This window comes from Periplaneta americana, chromosome 7, assembly GCF_040183065.1.
Source record: "Periplaneta americana isolate PAMFEO1 chromosome 7, P.americana_PAMFEO1_priV1, whole genome shotgun sequence".
Lineage (NCBI taxonomy): Eukaryota > Metazoa > Arthropoda > Insecta > Blattodea > Blattidae > Periplaneta > Periplaneta americana.
This window is the reverse complement of record NC_091123.1, coordinates 123,318,975-123,340,858: the sequence shown is the minus strand read 5'-3', so window position 1 is coordinate 123,340,858 and position 21,884 is coordinate 123,318,975. Positions and strand designations below refer to the sequence as shown.

The 21,884-nt window shown below is 35.5% G+C and overlaps 1 protein-coding gene across 1 annotated transcript in view; it reads right to left on the bottom strand.

The window, feature by feature from the left end:
- LOC138703423 (cytochrome P450 9e2-like) overlaps window positions 1-21,884 on the bottom strand; it is a 51,186-nt gene that overhangs the window by 8,781 nt on the left and 20,521 nt on the right. Inside the window, exons 4-7 of the mRNA XM_069831269.1 lie at window positions 19,172-19,287; window positions 17,958-18,177; window positions 13,273-13,463; window positions 2,728-2,949 (exon numbers count right to left, since the gene is read on the bottom strand). Of these exons, the coding sequence (XP_069687370.1) occupies window positions 2,728-2,949; window positions 13,273-13,463; window positions 17,958-18,177; window positions 19,172-19,287 (749 nt within the window). The remainder of the gene's footprint in view (window positions 1-2,727; window positions 2,950-13,272; window positions 13,464-17,957; window positions 18,178-19,171; window positions 19,288-21,884) is intronic.

Here is a 21,884-nt window from a genome sequence, read left to right as displayed (position 1 = left end):
GTTAGATCTTCAATTTAAACTCACAGATACAATGTGATGTTAAATGAAAGCTAGATGTAAGGACTTGACAAATGTGTAACTTTCCAAATCTTTGCCAAAAAATAAACATTCGAAGCTTCATTCATTCGCTTTCTCTTTTGAAGCCATGTTCGCTACAACTTACGTTTGTGAAAAATTATTTTCAACAATGAAAATAATAAAAGCCAAATTTAGATCATGACTGACAGAAAATACCTTCGTGATTAACTACGACTGGCAGTAAGTGACATCTTTCCTGATTTTGAAACTCTGTCGCAGGAACATTCTGAAGACAGTTAATTTTAGTTTGTGATAATGTGTCCTATGTTTCATTGTTCATTTCTTTCTTCGTTACACGTACTAAACATTAGTTTGTAGCCTTGTACTGTATAAAATTGTACTTAAGTGCTTGACGTAAGGAAAATGAAAATCCGTTAATAAGTCAGACAGTTGCTTCACTTCCCCTTCGGGTGTTCGCCTCCCTCCATAGGTGCTATGCACGTTGCAGGTTACACAGTGGCTCGGCGCACGTTGACACTTTCGCGACATCTGCTGTAAAGTGAGGATTGTCGAACGTTTTGAATGGAATATTGCAACTTATCATCATTCGACACAAATCCTGGCAAAAGTCGTATTTCATATTTGAGGCGGAATTTGAACTTGAACCCTTATTTTCTTCTGATATAGTGTAACGTTTTTCATTTGTTTCTGTATATTACATTGATGTTCTATCGATTGTTTTGTTATCTTTTTTAATGCACAGATACATAACTCACATTTAATTGTTTCACCAATATCACTACTAAAGATGTGGACACCATATTCTTCTATTAAAAAATACACTCTATGTTTTTTAACATGTCTTCTGCATTATGATCACTTCACCGAACACAAATGAATAATATGTTTACGTATCTCAATGTTCTCTGTTCCCGTACGGACGAGGACTGACTGATAACGCAGAGTGGCAGTTGTTTTCGGTGTTCGCGTGGTGCTCTCTGCGGACGGTACCGTGTTGTAGCTACCTACTTGGAAGCGTGCACACCTCATGCCATAGTCTATGCGTACAAAACTTGTAAACCGTAGACAAGACTTTCATTTGACTTTTTTTCTGCTGTCTACTCATATTTTCAGCTCATGTTTTGCTAATACGAATTTTTTCCAGAATACAAACTCACTGAAAATGTAATTTAGATTTATGCTTTCTTTAAAAACCTTTGTCCTCCGTATTTCCCCGTATAATCATTATTTTCTCTACTGTTGCTACTACTGCTGCTAGTTTTGAGCACGACTTACTTAAAATAAAGTATTTCTCCTAAACTCCACACCAATATTCAGTAGCCTCAATAACAATGTAGCCCAACTACAGAAACCTCCTATGACATACGAAACACGAGATGTCAGAATTTCATGACAATTCTACAAATATGTACAATTGTCAAGAAATTAGTTGACACTTTTTCTGTTTCTGTTTCTGAATAGAAGTTGTGCCCGAGAGGAGAGTTTTAAGCTTAGTTCATAAGAGTCCGATATGTAATAATAGACAACAGAGTCAGAAGGACTGAGCAATGGATCTTGTAAACCGTGCGCTAATTTGTAAGTGGGGTTAAGAGGATTAGAGACATTTAACGACACCAAAGGGAAAATACTGAATGACAAGAATGGCATTTCAAAGAAGTGGAGGCATGGCAATGATCTTGTAAATCGTGCGCTAGTTTGTAAGTGGTGGTTAAGAGGATTAGAGACCTTTAGCGGTATCGAAGGGAAAATACGCAATGACATCTCAAAGAAGTGGGGGCATGACTTCATATTTATAAACTATAGCTAGGAACAATATTAACTTTTAGCACCTAAAATTCTGAGCTCCACTAATAATTAATAACCACGTTTATTGTAGTGCTTGAACAATGTGTATGTTGGTACACTGTACTGAAGATATAGACATTGACAATGGAAGAAGGGAATGTTGTCGAAAATATGAAAATTAGAGAAAATTATCATAAGGGGAAATATAATCCAGAAACCTGGCTAAATGAAAGATTCGATTATTTTTTGGGGGTTAGCAGTGAACGCAAATATTTTTTATGTAGAAGATAGTTTTCGTGATTGTTCAGTGAGGTTTAAAATATATTTCTTTTCTAACATTACAGTTACATTATTTTCGACAACAAACAGAAAATCGGTGACAAAAATTTGTAAATTTACACTGTATGCTTGTAACTCATGTTAATAAATGAAGATAATTTGTAATTTTTTTCAGCCTCATCCACAAAACTCTATTTTTCTCCATTTAAAAAACAGTGTGGGTTAACCCATTCTTTCGGGCATGTCTTAAATGCAATATTTAATTATTTTTAAATGAACGAATCTGGAAAATGTAAGTTACAGAAAATGTGAGACAAAGTTTCGGAAGGTGTGAAGTTCTGTCCATATTTAAATGGTTAAGTCATTTGATATTCTCACTTTTATTTAGATCATGACTCGAAAAGTGAGAGAGATAAAATAGATTTTTTTCACCATACTATTGAGGAAAATCCATTAAAAAAGTCTTCTTCCGAAAGTGCATATCCTCCCTTAAACTAAAACCCTTCTTCCGTTCTCCATTTTGTAGAATTTAGCTAAGACGGAATTCTCATCTCCAAACCGAGATACCGAAATTGGAACCATTGTGACCCATCTTAATAACACGACATTCTAATATTCTCTTACCATTAACAACCATATCCAAGTATGTCATTTCCTGAAGTCCATCATAAGTAAATTGACCACTATGTTTCTTCAGCACGTCGTCCACCTCTTGTCGCACTTTCGTCTGTACATCGGGATTGGTAGCCAGGCAGTACAAAGTGAAGGCCATACTGGCAGAAGATGTCTCAAAGCCATCCACAAAAAATGTAGTTGCCTGGCCAATCACATCGTCTTCTGTGAATACTAAAATAACAAATGCAATTATTTGCTTACTGCATCTTTGTAACAGAGGTTATAATTAATGACAACTACATAATGATGCGACAGTGGTGGCTTGAGATTGGAAGGGATACCAAAAGAGTAAGAAAATATTGCCACCCAGCCCCTTTTCCGTAATATTATACAGTATATTCCTGAACTTTCATCTTATTTGTTAAAACATTTCAAACTGCCTTAATCATAACGGTATCCCTTGTCATACGCATATAATAATTACTTACTTACTTACTTACTCACTTACTTACTTACTTACTTACTTACTTACTTACTTACTTACTTACGGCTTTTAAGGAATCCGCAGGTTCATTGCCGCCCTCACATAAGCCCGCCATCGGTCCCTATCCTGAGCAAGACCAATCCAGTCTCTATTATCATATCCCACCTCCCTCAAATCCATTTTAATATTATCTTCCCATCCACGTCTCGGCCTCCCCAAAGGTCTTTTTCTCTCCGGCCTCCCAACTAACACTCTAGATATATTTCTGGATTCGCACATACGTGCTACATGCCCTGCCCATCTCAAACGTCTGGATTTAATGTTCCTAATTATGTCAGGTGAAGAATACAATGCGTTGCAGTTCTGTGTTGTGTAACTTTCTCCATTCTCCTGTAACTTCATCCCTCTTAGCCACAAATATTTTCCTAAGCACCTTATTCTCAAACACCCTTGACCTATGTTCATCTCTCATAAAATATGTAGTAATATATAATAATTAATAATAATAATTTATTTATTTAATCTGGCAGAGCTAAGACCAGCAGGCCTTGTCTTCCGCCCAATCAGACTCTAATTCTAATTGAATACAATTGGTTACATAGTTATTACATTAATATCTAGACCAGTCATGTCAATTGATGCCCATAGGAGCAAGCGCGCGCTTTACAGCTCAGGAGAGCCTGAGCGCTTTACAGCGGAAAGGAAAGAGATAGACGAAAGAGGTAGTATATGCCGCTTGATCAAGCTATATTCAGGGATGGCCACCACTGAGTCAATAGATAAAGGGAAGAGAACTTATTAAAATTGTATCCATGTTAATTTTTAGATTTTTTGAGGAGTATAAGTGCATTTATAAGAATGTAAGTTTTAATTTTAATGCTCATTTTTCACAAGTTTGATTTTTTTTATTCAAAAGAAATATGTTCTCAACTTCTTTTTATAGAAAAGTGAAATTTTCAGATATAGGCCTATTCATTTAGTAGGCTTACAGAATGTTTTCGTAAATCTAATATAGCGTAAATACGTATTACTGGAGAGATAGTGTACTGAAAATTTTGAAAATATTCGCATGGAAATTGTTTGTAAGGAAATCAATTAACAAAGCAACTACTGTTACATCATAAACAAAAGATACGTGCTCATGTGTTGTAAAAATGTCAGCTCTATTGCTTCAGCACATTTCGAGAAAATAATTTAATATTCTGATGATAGGAAATTGCTCACCAATATCACCTTAAAAGCACAATGCGATAAGAGTTTTGTTATGTAATATTAATTACAGTTAAAACATATACAGACCTAGGTAACTTTGGTTTGTTCTATAATAATGTTTTGATTAGTTTATTGATTACTTTTATAAGGCTAAAGGTACTATCAATATCAATTCCAACTCATCATGTCACACTCAGTCTCTTTTTATGGGATATCACTTTATGAACGATGTGTTTCGTCCATTTATGTGAATATTCCTTCTTAACTCTTTATTATGTTCTTAACATTTAAAACACAACTGCAGTATTAAGTAATCGGTGTTAGTACTTTTGTTTTACGACAATATAGATAATATCAAGCAGAAAGAAGCCATATAAAAATAACGACATAAAATTTCACGTTCCGTTTGAAGTTTGTGCACCACTGTTTTCTTAATCCAACAGGCTGCTTATTCATATACACAACCCTTCTTTCCATACTTAGCGCCTGATGCCCGCGCAGACGTCAAGTTCAGAAAAATGCGCTTGGTTTGACATCATTGATCTAGACCATAAAACAACACAAAAGTAAATAATGAAAGTTTGATAAGTAATGTTAGTCAGACAATAATAAACATTGGTAAGAAATAGTAGTAATAATAATAATAATAATAATAATAATAATAATAATGAGATAATTTATATATTTATTCTGTGATATATATAAAAATTGAGAAACTTGAAACATCTATTATTGTTAACAAGAATTGTTATAAAAATATTTCCTTAGTCTACTCTGAAATTGGTTTGATGTCTGAAGTCCCTGACATTACTCGGTAGGGAATTCCAAAGTCGAGGAACAGCCACAGTGAAAGAAGATGAATATGAGGATGTTCGGTGGGAGGGAATTGATAAAATTGAGGAGTGTTATGATCGTGTGTCTAGGTTATGGTGGGTGGACAAATTTGGAAAACGAGTCGCAAGATAGACAGGAGTGGAGTAATGCAATGTGTGAAAGAGAAGGGAAAGACAGTGGATTTCCCTACGATCTTGTAGACGGAGCCAGGACAACATATGGGACATTCCATGTGAAATCGGACAGGAACAAAACCTTATAACTGTGTAATTCCTTGAAATAAATATATGTATATATATATATATATATATATATATATATATATATATATATATATATATATATATAGAGAGAGAGAGAGAGAGAGAGAGGCAGGAGATACTTTGTTGTATGAAATCTGTTCTCGTTTAAATTCATTAATTTTCTTGTTTTAATGAGTTAAATTTATCTTATTTCAGTAACAAATCTCCGATTTCATAGGGTATAAACTTGAAACGATTTATGACAGACATTCCAACAAAAGTTCATGTTATAACTGAGAGTACAATATGTATAACAATGTATACACTATATTTTACATTAATACTAGCTGGGAACACCCTTCATTGCTCGGGTTTTCATTTCTGATTTTGTTTTTAATTAAACTGGTTGCTAGACTTGTCGGAAATCTCGGAAACTCAACTATAGACAACCTTGTTCATAAAGATGATTCTTTACGTAGCGTCACTTATATGAATTAATTAATGCCTACCAGGGTTAACTCAATTTAAAACAGCTGTTGTAGATCAGGCACCGAGAAGAAAACTTTGCATCATGAGTCTTGCGTTTAACAGTTTTTTAAATTGAATTATGTATGTATTTTTTTATTTATTTTTTTATTTATTTAATCTGGTGTAGTTAAGGCCACTAGCTCATCTCTTCTACAACACCAGAAATAAAATAAAATAATAGAAAAAATCAAACTATAAACAAAGTAAAACCAACGAAAATATATAAACGCTACAGTTACACGAACTTTTAGCATTGTCTTGAAGTTCAGCAAAACAAAAACACACCTCTTGGTACTTACACATCCACTTAGCGTTGCTCAATGTTCTACAGATCTTACATTTCATTTCTGGTGGTCAATGACTGTTAAATTTCAAGTGGCTTATCTTATTCGTGGGCATTACAACCTTTTACCCACCTCTTTTTCTCCCCACGCAAATGTGACCCTACACAGAGGCAGAGATAAAATGATATAAGATCTGTACATTGATGTGAAGCTGTCCTGACACACATTTCACGTAATTTCATGACTATGTGTGCTTTCATTTGAACTTCAGAGAGAGCTAACGATAAGTAGGGAATTCCCTTGTTAACAGTCTTAACCCGTTGGGGTGTCATGGTCAGAAAAAATTCTCTCTCTGTCGGTCATACCAAAGAATCAATATATACGTCATGTAATTTGATATATATTCGAAGATTTTATACCCCTTGACCGCTGTACGCCAGTTTATATCGTACCCAGTTTTTTTAAATATGACTTGAGAAATTATATCTCAGAAATTAAGAACATATTAATTATATTATATCTTATTTTATATACAAAATAAAGATACGTTATATAAATTCGCAATAAGTCAAAAATAACAAACAACAATAGCAAAAATAATATTTTGGGATATGTACATTTTAGAAATTAAGACATTGCCCGCCGAAAACGATTTTAAAACCCAACAGTTTTGTAATTGTTTTCCATGGGAAAGTCTATGAAACATCTATATATCTGCTAATGTCCCTGTTAAACATTAATATAAAATATGGTGCATGAATAGGCTAGTTATGCAAATCGTACTCTCGGGTATAATAATATGAACTTTTGTTGGAATGTCTATTATAAGTTGTTTCAAGTTTATGTTCTTTCAAACTGAAGATTTTTACGGAATTACGATAAATTTAACGCATTACAAGAAGAAAACTACTGGACACGAGAACAGACTTCACACAACAAAGTATCTCGTACCATTCCATATATGTGTTTTTTTTTCTTTTTTCTTTTTTTTTTATAGGAATTACACAGTTATAAATTTTTTTGTTGTCCGATTTCACATGAAATGTCCCATATGTATAGTGAAAAGCAAATTTTTGCTTGTTCTTCTTACTGCATGCATTATTTTTGTTAGCAATAAATTTTATTCTCAAGATCAGCTCTCACTTTTTCTTCCCTCTCTCATGATATAAAGCATATACACAACCAAAAGAATTTTCGGTTTCAGGCAAGGGGAAATCTGTTATGTTTTTCGTGCTCTTTAATTTAACTTGCTTAGTTAGGGTCGTATTAATAAACGAGTCTTTGGATGAAGACTTTCCAAAGTCGACTTTCGTAGTAAAGTTTAACTTTGTTGAAAGTCCTATTGCAGAGCCTTCTTCAGTCACAAGCCAGAGCCATACGTTGGCAACACTGTAATTAACTGTCAGCCGGAGGCCGACCATACAGTACACGTGTTTGTGCTAATGCCGATTTTCAATGTAAATTAATGTTACAATATAAGTGTGTGTCGATGGAATTATGTTCGCGGTCGTACCGAACGATCATTATTGATGTATTATAAACTATGTGCGTGTTGGCAATAAAATCAAGACAATAAATAAAAAAAAAATTGTTGCAGTCTTTGGAAATTTTTACGGTTAGAGATGGCAAAGTAAATATTAAATATTGTATTAACTACATTTTTATAGTCTTACTTGTGGTTTGTGATGTATCAGAATTCTAGCCAAATTGTTGGGTATCGCCTGCTATATCAATAAAGTTACGCCGTTGATTTTCAAGTTCATTGTAAACAGCTGTTTTGTGATCCCATAAAATAAGTTGCAGTTTTGAAGATTCAGAATGCCTGCTATACGTCAGAAATATCTATAATTTGTAGATGCATACATTCACTTTGTTGGTTTTCAAGGTTTATTTATTAATATTATTCCTTTTGTAATAACATAAACATGTTTCCTTTCACTTCGTATTTACAGGATTTAAAGTTCACGCTAATTGGCACATACTTAATAGATAATGATGTGTTTTGTTACGTATGTTGGAGGTATTTTTCTTAATCTTTTCATAGATCTTTATACTTGGCCTTGGCCTATTTAAAATTATATTTTTAAAAATTTATAACAAATAATTTAGGATAACAGTATTGTTATAATGACTGGCGAGGTTCAAACTAAAACTGGCTTCCTGGGTATCGGAAATATTTATTGAAAAGCACGACAGATCACATGGAATTAAAATGTAGGCCTATGTGATATTCTAGACCCTTCACGTCAGAGGTGAAACAACATAAAGCGACAAAACATTGTCAATTTAATAGCCACATAATGGTTAATTTATTTGAATAGGGTATTGCGAAAGTACGTCGTTATTTTATTTATTTTTGGTAGAAGTAACATTTCTTTAAGTATTTATTTATTTTCCCTAGTACCATCAATTGAAAACACGTATGATTTTAATTTTTTTGAAGTTATAAGTGGCTGTATGCAAGTACTTAGGCAGTATTTTGAAATTCAAATAAAATACTATTTCGGATTCCGTAATAAATTACGTACATCAATACGCTGAATCTTGATCATATGCACTTAGTTTTGTATCAATTAATGTCGAAAATGTACATGTGACAACGAAATCAAAGCACTAAAACGTCAAACGTCATGCCTTTATTTCGCCTCCGCCCGCCTCCACTCTGCGTTGCCAAACCTACCCATGCTCCGGCTTGTAACTAAAGAAGGCTCTGCCTATTGATAGACAACACTTCTGAGACTTTGACTTCGGTAAGTCGAGATTTGCCGATATTGTTCTAATGTTGGCAATCACAATCACTGCTTTCTAAACGAATTAAATTAATAGACAATTGAAACAGAGTAGTCATTGCCACAATTAAAGCCATCTTTTGAGACACAAATCAATGAAACAATTGAACATCGGTACATGTTAAGCGATTGTTAGCCGTTCTTGCAGCTTTACATAAGAAAAAATTCGTGGGCTAGTGTGAAACTAACGCAAGTAAAAAAAAAAATTGACATTTTTAGACCTTTACATCAATAGATAATAATTCGTTGTTCTACTTGCTCACAAAAAGTCGTAATTCAGTTCCGAACTGTCTTGTACTCGTATATAATGCAATAAAATTAGTAGCTACAAAACATGATGGTATAGTTCATCCGAAATAGTATTGCCTGCTAAGAATTATGTTGTGAATAAAACATCGATTGTAATTACGTTATGTTCACATTAAAACCTCGAATTATTTCATTATGAAATAATTTTATTCTGAAAATATGGAAGATAAGAAGATTCCATTAATGACAGACTACTTAAAAATTAATTGAAATCAATTCAGAAAATATTATTATGGGACCGCAGGATTAAAAATTAACTGCATATCCAAATATATAACATATTATCTATAGAATTAAACAGTCAAATCAATATTAAGCCAACAATTTACCTGTAGCGTAAAATCTTGATGAAATCAGAAATTCAATTATTGGTGGAACAGATAGTACTCCTCTTTGGTTATTATTCATCAATGAATGTTGAAACATGACGAGGATATCTAATACTGTCTGTTTATCAAATCTGTACCTTGATTTGAATTTATTATCTATATCTAATAATACGCTAAGGAACATGAACAGCTTTAATAATCCCCTAGATGCCTAAATATTATCGGAAAATTCAACAATTTTCGAAATGTCAGCCATTTTCCTTATGTCCACGAACGACAGTCAAAGTCAGTCTAGATTTTCGGCGACTTCGAAGTAAAGTCACAATAATTGAAGTTTACTTTCGTCGAAGTGTCGACTGTGAATAGGAAAATGGTGATTTTGTACTTTCCAAAGTCAACTTTGGTCCAAAGTCTTGTCTATGTATACGCCCTTTAGAGGAAGCTGTGATTACGTGTCGCAAATCTCGGAGATCAAAAGGGATAACCTCGAGAATAATCCTCTGCAATTTTGCTTTATTTACAACAAATTTCATCACTGCCAGGCCGGGGATCAAATCTTGGCCACCTAAATGACAGACCAGCACACTAGCACTCAGACACAGACGTGGCCTATATCAAACATCCATTAATGAATAAAATTCTTCACTGCGAAAAAAAATATTAATCATCAATATAAAATAACACTAGTCTGCGATGAAATTCCTGCCTGCAAAGTTTTAATGTTTTTAGGGTATTTTTAGCATGCTGAAATCAAATTCAAAGCCAAAAAGTTCGTATCACGTACCATTTTTTTGTTATTTTAATTTTCTTATAATATATTACGACAATATATAGCGTAATTATTTAAACTGTAATACTTTAACATATGAAGGTTTAGTATGTTAGGTTATGAAATCCAAATGCATTCAACATATTTTTAAGGTGTTTATATTGAAAACCAAGGACACTGGATGTTTCTTAGCAGATAAGGGGTGCAAGCACATAAGGAAGTTAGGGCGAAATAACGTGCAGCCTTGTCATTATTTTTATTTGTTAAAGACAGAAATGTCAGCCACTCCTTGGTGAGAGACTGAACACAATTCGTCTAGTTTCTCTCACATTTCATTAGTCTGCGTTTCATCTGGAAACGAAACGAAATCAGTTTGATGCTTTATTGTGGAGAAGAATGTTGAACGTTTTTAGTTCAGTAAGAAAGTATTTACCATGTTGCATCGAGGATGTCTAAATAATCCATACCACTTTTGTTATATAACTTATGTAGGATATACACATTGCCTAAGCAGAGGTGTAATATTACAGATTTTGTGAAAAAGTCATACCATGAGTATTTTGGAATCAAACTTGGAGACAAAAGTAAAGCTTGGGCACCACACAAAGTATGTAGGCCTAGAGTATGCACTGAAGAACTTCCGTCATTTGATCAATTGGAGAAGACCGTTGCTATCTTTTGGAGTACCTATGGTTTTGAGAGAGCAGTCGAACCATAGTAATGACTGCTACTTCTGTTCATGTGATGTGAAGGGGTACGACTCTAAACAAAAAAACCAAATCGTGTATTCAGTTGTTCTGTCAGCCATTTTACCTGCGCCTAATGTACCAATCCCTGTGCGACCAGAAAATCTTAAACAAACATCATTCTATTGGTACTGACAACGTGAAATAGGTTTTAAATACTTTTTCTCCGAAGATGATAATCTTGTATATTGCAGTAATGTGAAAGAATTTATGCTAAAACTTGGACTTCCAAACTATGGCCTAAGTGAGTCGAGACTGTTCATTGATGCTTCCAAGCGAAGTTTAAAGGATTTCCTCCTTCATAACGGAAACATTTTTGGTTCAGTGTCCGTTGCCTATTCAGTGATCCTCAAAAAATCATACACAAATTTGCAACTGCTGTTATTGCGACTAGACTATAGGACCACAACTGGCAAGTTTGTGATGATTTCAAAGTTCTTACTATGTTTCTGGGTCAACAATCTGGTTTTACCAAATTTCCATGCATTCTTTGCCTGTGGGATAGTAGGGCACGAGTTGATCACTGGACTATGAAAGACTGGCCACCTCGACAAAATTTGGAAGTCGGTTGTAAGAATGTTGTGCGCCAAAGCCATGTGAGTTCTTCTAAAGTTGTGCTGCCATCTCTCCATATCAAGCTTGGCTTAATGAAACAGCTTGTAAAAGCTTTAAGTAAGGAAGGAGGCTGTTTTAAGTACATATGTGAGAAACTTCCACACTATCTGAAGCAAATTGAAAGAAGATTTATATTTAATGGTCCTGACATAAGAAAAAATGTCTGGTGTAGCATTTAAAAACAGTATGGATGAAAAGGAGAAATCAACATGCATGTTGTTTTGTGAAGTTGTTTTAAAATTTCTTGGCAACAAGGATCCTAATTACCGAAACATTGTGGCTAACATGCTTGAAGCATACAAGGAATTTGGTTGTAACATGAGTATCAAAATTTTCTGTTTTCTCAGCTAGATTATTTCGCCGAAAATCTAGGATTTTTCAGCTAAGAGTAAGATGAACGATTTCACAAGGATCTGCAGGAGTCCGAAAGAAGGTACCAGGGACGCGGGAGCATCAGTATGCTTGGTGATTATTGTTGGATGTTAAAGCGTGAAATACCTGAAGAGAAACATAAAAGAAAGAGGAACAGGAGGACTTTCTCAACTAAGAAGAAAGTGGTGTAATTTTTTGTGTGACACATTGTGCTAATTTATACATCCAATAGTGAAGTAAACAAGACAAAACAAAGTAAAAACAGTCTAGTGACATGTATGAACAACCATACACATAATTTCAGCAAGTGAAATGAAAAAGTTTGTGATGAAATTCACGTAATTATAAAATACATTTATAGTGATTTTGCAAACAAACCTGACGTGATAGAAGCAAACGGATTGAAAATTCGGATTCAGCACATCGACATTATATAAAATCACATTACTTAGTTTAGGCAACAAACACAAAGTTGAAATTCGCAGGCTAGTGTAATTAAGAAATTAGTTCTAATGATGAATATTATGTCATATTAAATAAATTTCACTTCTTTTCTGGCATTGGGATTAGCTCGAGAACAATTGAAGCACACGAAATTAAGCTTTCTCAAAATTTGTTGTTCATTGAACCTATTACTTCTTCTGGTCTATGATGCATTGATCTTAAAACTATGAGATCGCAACAGTCACCTTTCGAATTTTACCGAAAAAATTAAGTCTCGGGTTCAGGTTCCGATGACTGTAAAAAATGATGACCACATGTGATAACAGATAGCTCAAAACGTATTTTTAGAGAAGACAACCATGCTTCATGAGCTAGTGCTTAGCGATAGACTGTTACTCCTTACAAGCTTATTTTCTTTTCAGTAAGTTCCTTTAGTGGGCGGCATAAATCGGGTTGAGACAAGTGGACAATAGCCTTGGAGCTCATATAGTAATTACATGATTCTCGACATGAATGCACCGCTTAAGATCGCAAGTGTCAGTTTTTATTTTTATTCTTTCCAACATCCCTCTTCGTTTTTATATCTTTGTATCTTACTGTTTTTCTCTGGGGCAAATTCCTTGGGGTCATGTCCGTTAGTGGTATCGTCGTCCGCGATGGTACCCTTTGCCTTGAGAGTGATGAGGTGCTGCAGGTAGTCGGAACGGGTTATGTTGTTCTGCTCTCTATATTTCGTCACCTCTCTAGTGATGCGGCGGAAGAATTCTTGCACTTTTGGAGTAGCAACTCTGAAAACAGCACAAAATTCTGCTTTGGTGTTCATCTGTTGAGAGTGGAAATGCCGTTCCATCAAGTACCCACAATATTTTTATTTCATTACATATATTTTACTTCTCCCAACGCATATACAATTATTGTATAATTAGGACACTTATGTTGATAAATTAAATGACAAAAAGTCGTTAGTAATACCAATTGTTAGACAAGAATACACTCAACTACAGTAATAATTAAAGTATATACAAAATCATTCTTACTAAAAGCAATTTATAATGTACACTTAGCGGCAAAAAGAATGGGCCGGCCGACAATTTCTAAGTTCCAGAGACATAACATTGCGCATGCTCGTCTTGTCAAAGCCATAGTTCACTAGGTAGCACATAATTAAACCATTTAAATTTGCTGTATTTTGTTTAAGAGTCTAAAAAATGTAATAAAATCAAATGGCGGGTTGATTCTAGATACACTCTTGAAGAGAGAAATAATAATAAAATTGATAAATACAAAATCAACCGGAGCGAATATGAAAAGGAAAACCACGTATTATGCCGAACCGATATTAACAGTCACAGGTGCCTAAGTCGTTACGGCAGTGGTTTATTGGACAAGTTGGTAATAGTAGCTCAAGGTTCGAATCTCCCCCAATCTTCTTTTTTTATTACAAATTTGCCATCATATGTGTCTCGCAAAGCCATAATTATGTGGCGATATCTCTTAGAATATGCGCAAACTCTAATAAATAATAAATATCCCTCTCTCTTTCAAGCAATACTGCTGTCTATTAATACAACGTTCTGTCTCGTTATTACGCTTGAAGATGGCACAGAAACAATAACTCATTGCCCTGGTTCGCGTAGGTTATTCTGCGTATGCTACTATCCGACAGGACTTCGACTGGAGAAATGTAATTTTCTCCGACGAGGTAATTGTCTCCAATAGCAACGATAGTACTGCCCTAGTTTACTGTATGAATGGCCAACGATACGAAGAACGCTTCGTGAGATGAATTAACAAGTCGGGTTGCGTGAGGGTCGCGTGTTGGGGGTGGATGTCATACGATGGGGCAGGACTTCTGGAACGCATCCACGGGCGGTTTACGGCAGAAGTCTACGAACACATTTTGGCAAATGTAATGATCCCTTCCGCCCGATAACAAAGTATACGTGACAATGGAGTTTTGTATAATGCCTCTTTATGGTGGTAATATGAAGCCCTTTAAGTAGTTTAGAACATAACAAACATATTATATTTTCTTCCTGTGCACAACAAAATAATTTCTCTTTCCATTCTTCTACAAATATTCGTTATGCTGCACTCTTTACGTTGAATGGTTTGGAAACAGACATGCTGATCGCCAGTTACAACTATTTGTACTCTCCCTCTGGAACTGCTCATGACATAGCTGCCGCTTGCCGCATGAAATGCCAACTGCTGCTCTATAATATACTGTATCGTATTTTTCGCTTCGTTAAATATGTAGGCCTATCATGTCGTAGCTCCTATGATAATTTCACTGAGACAGAGTTTAATTAATGGAACTAGTTTCTTAGGAATACCAAAATCAATAAGAGTATTATATGAAACATATCTCTTAACCGTGTCATATTGCCTTCTTTAACCACTTCCCTGATTAACCCGAGTTAACTCGGGTTGCTAACTTGTGTCAAAATTTATTAACCCGAGTTAACTCGTTTGAGTCCCATTTTCGCTGCTAAGGATTATATCCCGAATATATACGTTTCCATTCTTACATTAACCTTTTCCTCACTAGATGGCTACATAAGTTAGTAATATTGCTATATCTGGTGATGTTTTCTGTACTTCTTCCTTGCGAGTGGAATTCTATGCTCATATAGCATTCACATACAGTAGTGAGTAGATGCTAGTTAGTTTTGGCGGTTTCTGTTTGTGTTTAGTGTTTTTTGTGCTGTTTTGTGTAAAGATGGCTCAAGTTAGTGATTCCGAAATTTTTGATCAGGAATATATTCCTGTAGAAGATCAGAAGACGAAGTTATATACCAACAAACAAATTCAGATCAGTTGATGTCGCGTCTTTTCGACAGTGGTTTGAATAGAAGACATCTGGCACAATTTCTTCTGCACCTCTGGGGTCCCCATTCCCTGAAATTTTAACATTGTTTCTGATAAAGATAATTCTCAATTTTTTTAATTATTCTTTAATAATGACCTCATCAACATTATATTCGAGGAGACGATTCGGCATGCTAATAAGTGTTCACAGAATGCTGAAAATAATTCGTAGCGGCCTACTACAGACTCTGAAATACGTGTACTTATGGGTATAGTGATACTGCAGAACATTATTCACAAACCTGAAGAACAAATATTCAATGACTGCTACACCATTCTTCCCAAAACGCTCTCGTATAGGAGAGCAGATACTACTGTCCGGAATGCAATGTGCCACTGTGCGTAATACCCTGCTTTCGAGGGTATCAGACGACAAGCAACATTTAACGCCTTGATAACAGCACTGGTATTGTACTCATAAATTACCGGTAAGCCATAAAAAAAACATAAGTTGGTAAATAGTTCAGGGGAAAATCAAAGTGGGACAACTACCAGAGCTGGAATCAAAGTGCACGAGATAACTCGGGATAATAATTCAGGTATGAATGTATGTCTATTTCATAGTGATTTTTTTAGGCATGTAAGAAAATTAGTTATGTACAGTGATTCTGCAATATTAAATGACCTATTTACGAAAATAAAAAAAAATATGACACTTTTTTTTTCACAAAACTTTTAAAATATATAGTAAGGGAAGAGGTTAAATCTGTGAATAAGACGCTGCTCTCTTAAATCAGCTGAGCATATTGGGAATGCAATCAATGGCTTTCTCAACACACGCTATGATGTGTTTCATATAAAATAATTTTTATTTCGAAAAGGAAACAAAAACGAGGAAAATTGTATTAAATATTTTGTTTGAAACATCTCAATTAATGACATTATTGTCCGTTCACTGTGTACAGTTGGATAGTTGTGAACCACTACTAAGTGCAACGCTTGACAAGCTTTAGGTTTCTGCACCACAGTTACTGGTTCTTGCTCTTTTTCTGTCATCCCTATCGACGGGAATATACATGATACCAATCATACCTTATCTTGCAAACAGATAATTTAAAGCCTAAGTTACTCCATGAGGATGACTGTTATTCATAGACATTCTTAGCGCGGGCTTTCGGTGGATGATCAGCGAACTAACGTTTTTCGTATTTATAAACCAGTGTCAGCGATATGATACGATATGAATCCTGTTTAGCACGCTCGTAGCCCAGGCTAGCGAAATGTCTATGAATAGCACCCCAAGTTTTTATTTTCCCTGTTAGTGCCAACGTACTCCCTCAAGATATGGGTTCTTGGTTACAATGGATTTACTGATTTAAAAAATTAACATGGGGGTATAATACGATGAAAGAGTAATGGAACGGAGAAAAATTCTCTCCGGCGCCGGGATTTGAACCCGGTTTTCAGCTCTACCTGCCGGAGAGAATTTTTCTCCGTTTCATTACTCTTTCATCGTATGATGACGCAGACTATCTGCATGGAAATATCATATGTACTTCGGTACATTAAATAATATATATGATATGCGTAAATCACTTTGTGATTTAAGACGGCGCTTATTCCGTCGGATCCCGGCCAACTAGTCACTCATAACGAGTGCACCTCAGCACGTGTGGGCTTCAGTCCTACGTTCATAGACATCTCTGATGTAGTGCAGAGGGCGGCCACTAGAGGAAACCCAAGAGTTGGAACTTAAAACTGAGACGAATCTGTCCAACGCCGGGGTGCGTATCTGCTGTGGCTTAGTGGATAAAGCATCAGCACGTAGAGCTGAAAACCCGGGTTCAAATCCCGGCTCCGGAGAGAATTTTTCTCCGTTCCATTACTCTTTCATCGTATGATGACGCAGAATATCTGCATGGAAATATCATATGTACTTCGGTATATTAAATAATATATATGGGGTATAAGATAAGATTCTGCCTGTCATTTTACTTCACTCTGGCTCCACTCATATTCGATTCGATTTCGAGTCAGACGTTTTCACGCCTAAGAAATGACGGCGCTGTCTTTACCTTTGATCAAAGTTTTGGGCAGACTTCACTTTCTCGGAGAGTGAAAGGGCGCTCTTCTCTAGAGAGGCCACAAACTCAACTTCTGCATTAATCTGTGGTCAAACTCAACTTCTCTGGAGTTTACGCAGACACTCCTTCGAACTGTTTTGAGGCTTCGTATGTCCTACTCTTGCTTTACCTTTTTCATGTTTATTAGTATAGGTGTAATTCTCAGAACTGTGATTTCCGTACCGTGTGGAACAGTAATTATTAATTCAAATAAATCTGTATTCATTTTCCGTCAAACAGACAAGTTGCGCCCTTATCTGTAATCCATTTCCCTTCCTCTGTGGCTGTAAATACTACATCTGAGAGAAGCACGACAGGATTATACTCTTGATCAATTATTGTGCTTACCCCAGTCGCAGGAATCTTGCAAGCCGTGGAATGAACAATACAATCATTAATCTAACATTCTTCCAAAATGATGGCTCCAGCATATCTCGTCCTATTCTACGGAACTCGCAGTCTGGATCCTGCAAGGCGTTGCCTCGAATACCGAACGCGCAAGAAGCCACCACGTCAGTCGTAAATCTAGCGCACAGCTCCTTGATCTCGAACTCTGTTCCAGAAGGCCCTGCAATCCCAAAGAACAGAGAGGCTTAACTCTGAGTTACTTTCGTGACGTATGTAAGTATGCATGTATGTATGTATGTATGTATGTTTGTCACGTATGTAGGCTATGTATGTATGCATGTATTGTATTGCATTGTATGTCTGGGAAGTGAAAGAGTTGCTTCTGATTTATTTCGATCATATGAGAACGACAGACAAGAATAAAATTGGTTAAACTTAGGCATACGAAAAGTTAATGGTGTATTAGTGTGCCACAAGATCTGTTTTAGGATCAATTCACTCATGTTTCTTCATGTGAAATGGCGAAAATGTGAATGAGATAAGTGGCCAATAGGCTTGGAGCTCACACAAATGCTTAGTTTTTAATTTTTAGTTCGGAAATCCTCGTCCTAACTCCAGTTTCCCTTACAAGGACGTGTTTTGGCGTATATTTTAAATGTTTATCCTTCCAAAATCCACATTTATTCTTCTATTATTCTTTCTTTACATATCTTTAAAATTTACACTTTGGCTGTCGCATAAGAAATTTTCACATAAAAAATCACTATCGCCATTACAAATGAAGAGTCCACTGCAAGAATGATGGATGTCATTTGGAATACATTTTGCAGGAGAAGCAATTGAAAGTTTGAAATGCTTAGCGCTCAAAGCTTAACTGTGATTTTTCGATCATTACTGGACAATGACTATCAGTGTTAATGCCATATAACTCTCTATATACATTCTATATGTCTTAAGCTATGCATTGACAGTCATGGTTCATTTTCGACAAGAAAGTGACATCCATAATTCTTGCAGTGGACTCTTCAAATTTTCTAAACGTCAAGAGATTACGGTAAACAATTTTATTCCAATACTTGTACTTTTCCGTTATAAGAAAAGTACTTGAACTCGCGTAGTAGGATGATTTAAAGGGAAATGTAATGATTTGAAAGAAGCTGGTTTATCATTAACATTGTCATTGTGACGATAATTATTATGACGGCAAAACTCACCTGTCTTTTCTATACATTGCTTCATTTCCTCACATAGTTCGGCAATCAGAGGAAAATATGGCTTTATCTTGCCCTGTGAAAGCGCAGGGGTTACCTGGGATCTCGTTTTCTTCCATCTGCAAAAAAAAAAAAAATGCTTTTTACACTGTTGTCCCAGGATCAAATCGCAGTGAGTCTAAGTAAAAATTTTTATGTCACAAATACTGTAATGGGGCAAGCTATTTTTCGAAATTGTGAATCTCCTCTCTGTGAAGAGTAGTCTGCCGTAAGCCAGTTATTAGTTTTCCACCAAATAGGCCTGTATTTTGGGGTTTCGTAACAAGCTGTTTTTTATGGTTAGCCCTTCGCTCAACCCCTAAGCTGGAGGACCACTCATTACCGGCTGTCCGCCACTGCTTATTCAATATATTCGCAGCTATTCTCCATATTTGGATCCTCTATCCGCAACCAGAGAACGCGCCATGCCGTGGTGATAGGGACCCACAACGCATGGATAATAATAATAATAATAATAATAATAATAGTGATGATGAAAAAAATAAATAATAATAATAATAATAATAATAATAATAATAATAATAATAATAATAATAATAAACTTTTCGCAATGTGCCTTGGTAGTATTTTATTTACGACTACATTCTTGCCTGTAATTTTCATCGTGGTATTCCAATGCTATATTTGTTCACCATAAATTCCAATCGATCTTGCAAGTCGTGTTCCTGGCTTCAAAACCAACGAATTAGCTTAAATGGCCGCACACTAGTTGCGGAAAGGCTCAGGTATTCATTTTTTAACATCCATGTTGAGGATTCAATGTTGAAGACATAGGCTACATACCAGTTTCGCGAACGAGCGAGAGATGGTGATCTACCTTATATTTACATTACCGGTAGTATCAAAATATTTCCTGATGTTATAAAGAAGGTTGTCAACAAGCCATCTATATATCAATTTCTTTTCTTTTTTTTTTTAGTTAGTTATTTAACGACGCTGTATCAATTACGAGAATATTTAGCGTCGAGATTGGTGATAGTGAGATGGTATTTGGCGAGATGAGGCCGAGGATTCGCCATAGATTACCTGGTATTCACCTTACAGTTGGGGAAAACCTCGGAAAAAACCCAACCAGGTAATCAGCCCAAGCGGGGATCGAACCTGCGCCCGAGCGCAACTTCAGATCGGCAGGCGAGCGCCTTACCTACCTTCTTAAATACATTAAAACTTAAAGTGTGAATTTCTTCAGGCAATTTATTAAATAGTAAAATGGTAATTGAATTTAGACAACTCTTCGACTTTGTCAGTTTGACATAAGGTTTTAATATTATTGTAAAATATATAGGTTGGTTACAGTTTAAACATTTTAGGCTAATGGCCTGCAATGAACGTTATGAAGAAAATCCATTTTCTTTTTCGCCACTGCCATTTTCCCACATACAGATACCTTAAGCCAATATGCTATGAGGTCCACCGCTGTGGAGTAAGGTTAGCATTACTGACCGTGAAACGAGAGGGCTCGGGTTCAAATTCTGGTTGAGGTTTTTCCGGTGTTTTCCTACAACAATTAATGCTAGATAATTTTCGGCGCTGTACCCTGGACTTATTTCGCTGGAATTATCACCTTCATCTCATTAAGACGCTAGATAACCTTAGTAATTGATAAAGCATCGTAGAATAACCAATTTAAGAAAACGTGCTATGGAAAAGAGCAAAATGGGCATTTTTGAGATACATATTTGGTATGATATTTCTTTACTCTTACTCTACAACAGCGTCTAGAGTCTTTTACCCTCGGATAAAACATTGCACTGGAGTGCATCCGTGGCTGCTGGCACGTATCCTTTCCCTCTCTCTCTCTCTCTCTCTCTCTCTCTCTCTCCTCTCTCCCTTCTGCACGACGGTACATATTGCAATACACTCCTTACCCGTTACCCATTTCAGCGAGTGCTGACGACCACTGCTCTAGAGTCTAGATAGTTTCATACAATTTGAATCAATACAATTGGAACCATATCATTTATAATTCAAAGCTATTCCGGAAAGTTTTGCCTGAGAATCACAATACGTTCTTTGTCAAATTTATTTTTAAAAATAAATAAAATATTTTGTGTTTTATTTAAATTAAGACAAAATCATTGAGATGCCTCATTTAATGATCGGATCATAGATTAATTTAATTATATAAAATTATTATCCGAATAAAGTAGAGTGTGTCTTCAGTAGAGATGGATAAAAAACACAACAGTTATTTTGGAACTGTTCCGGTCTCGGAACTTGTACAGCTGTTGTGGGCCTGCAGTAGGGGAGAAGTGGGTACAGTAAGACAGGGAGAACAGTGAGACATTGTTTATTAGATGGTAAATTTTGATATTGAGATGTTGGTAACAGTGGAATTGTATCTTGCATGAGTAAAGTAACAGTATTTTCATACTCGATTTGATTGTAGTTATAAAGGCGAATGATGAAAAAATAATTAGTAATTTTTCACTCTAGAAGTAACATTTTGGCTTGTGTTTAATGAAGGTTATATTGGATATACAAATGAGATATAAATATGAATCTCTTGTTACCTAATACTATGGTATTTGAGATTGTGTTTGGCAAAGTTTCGTCTTTCTTGTTTCAATTTTGAAGTGACGGCGTCATTTTTAAATGAACTATGCGTAAAGGGAACAGTGAGACATGCCATTGAAGGGTACACGTCTCACTGTTC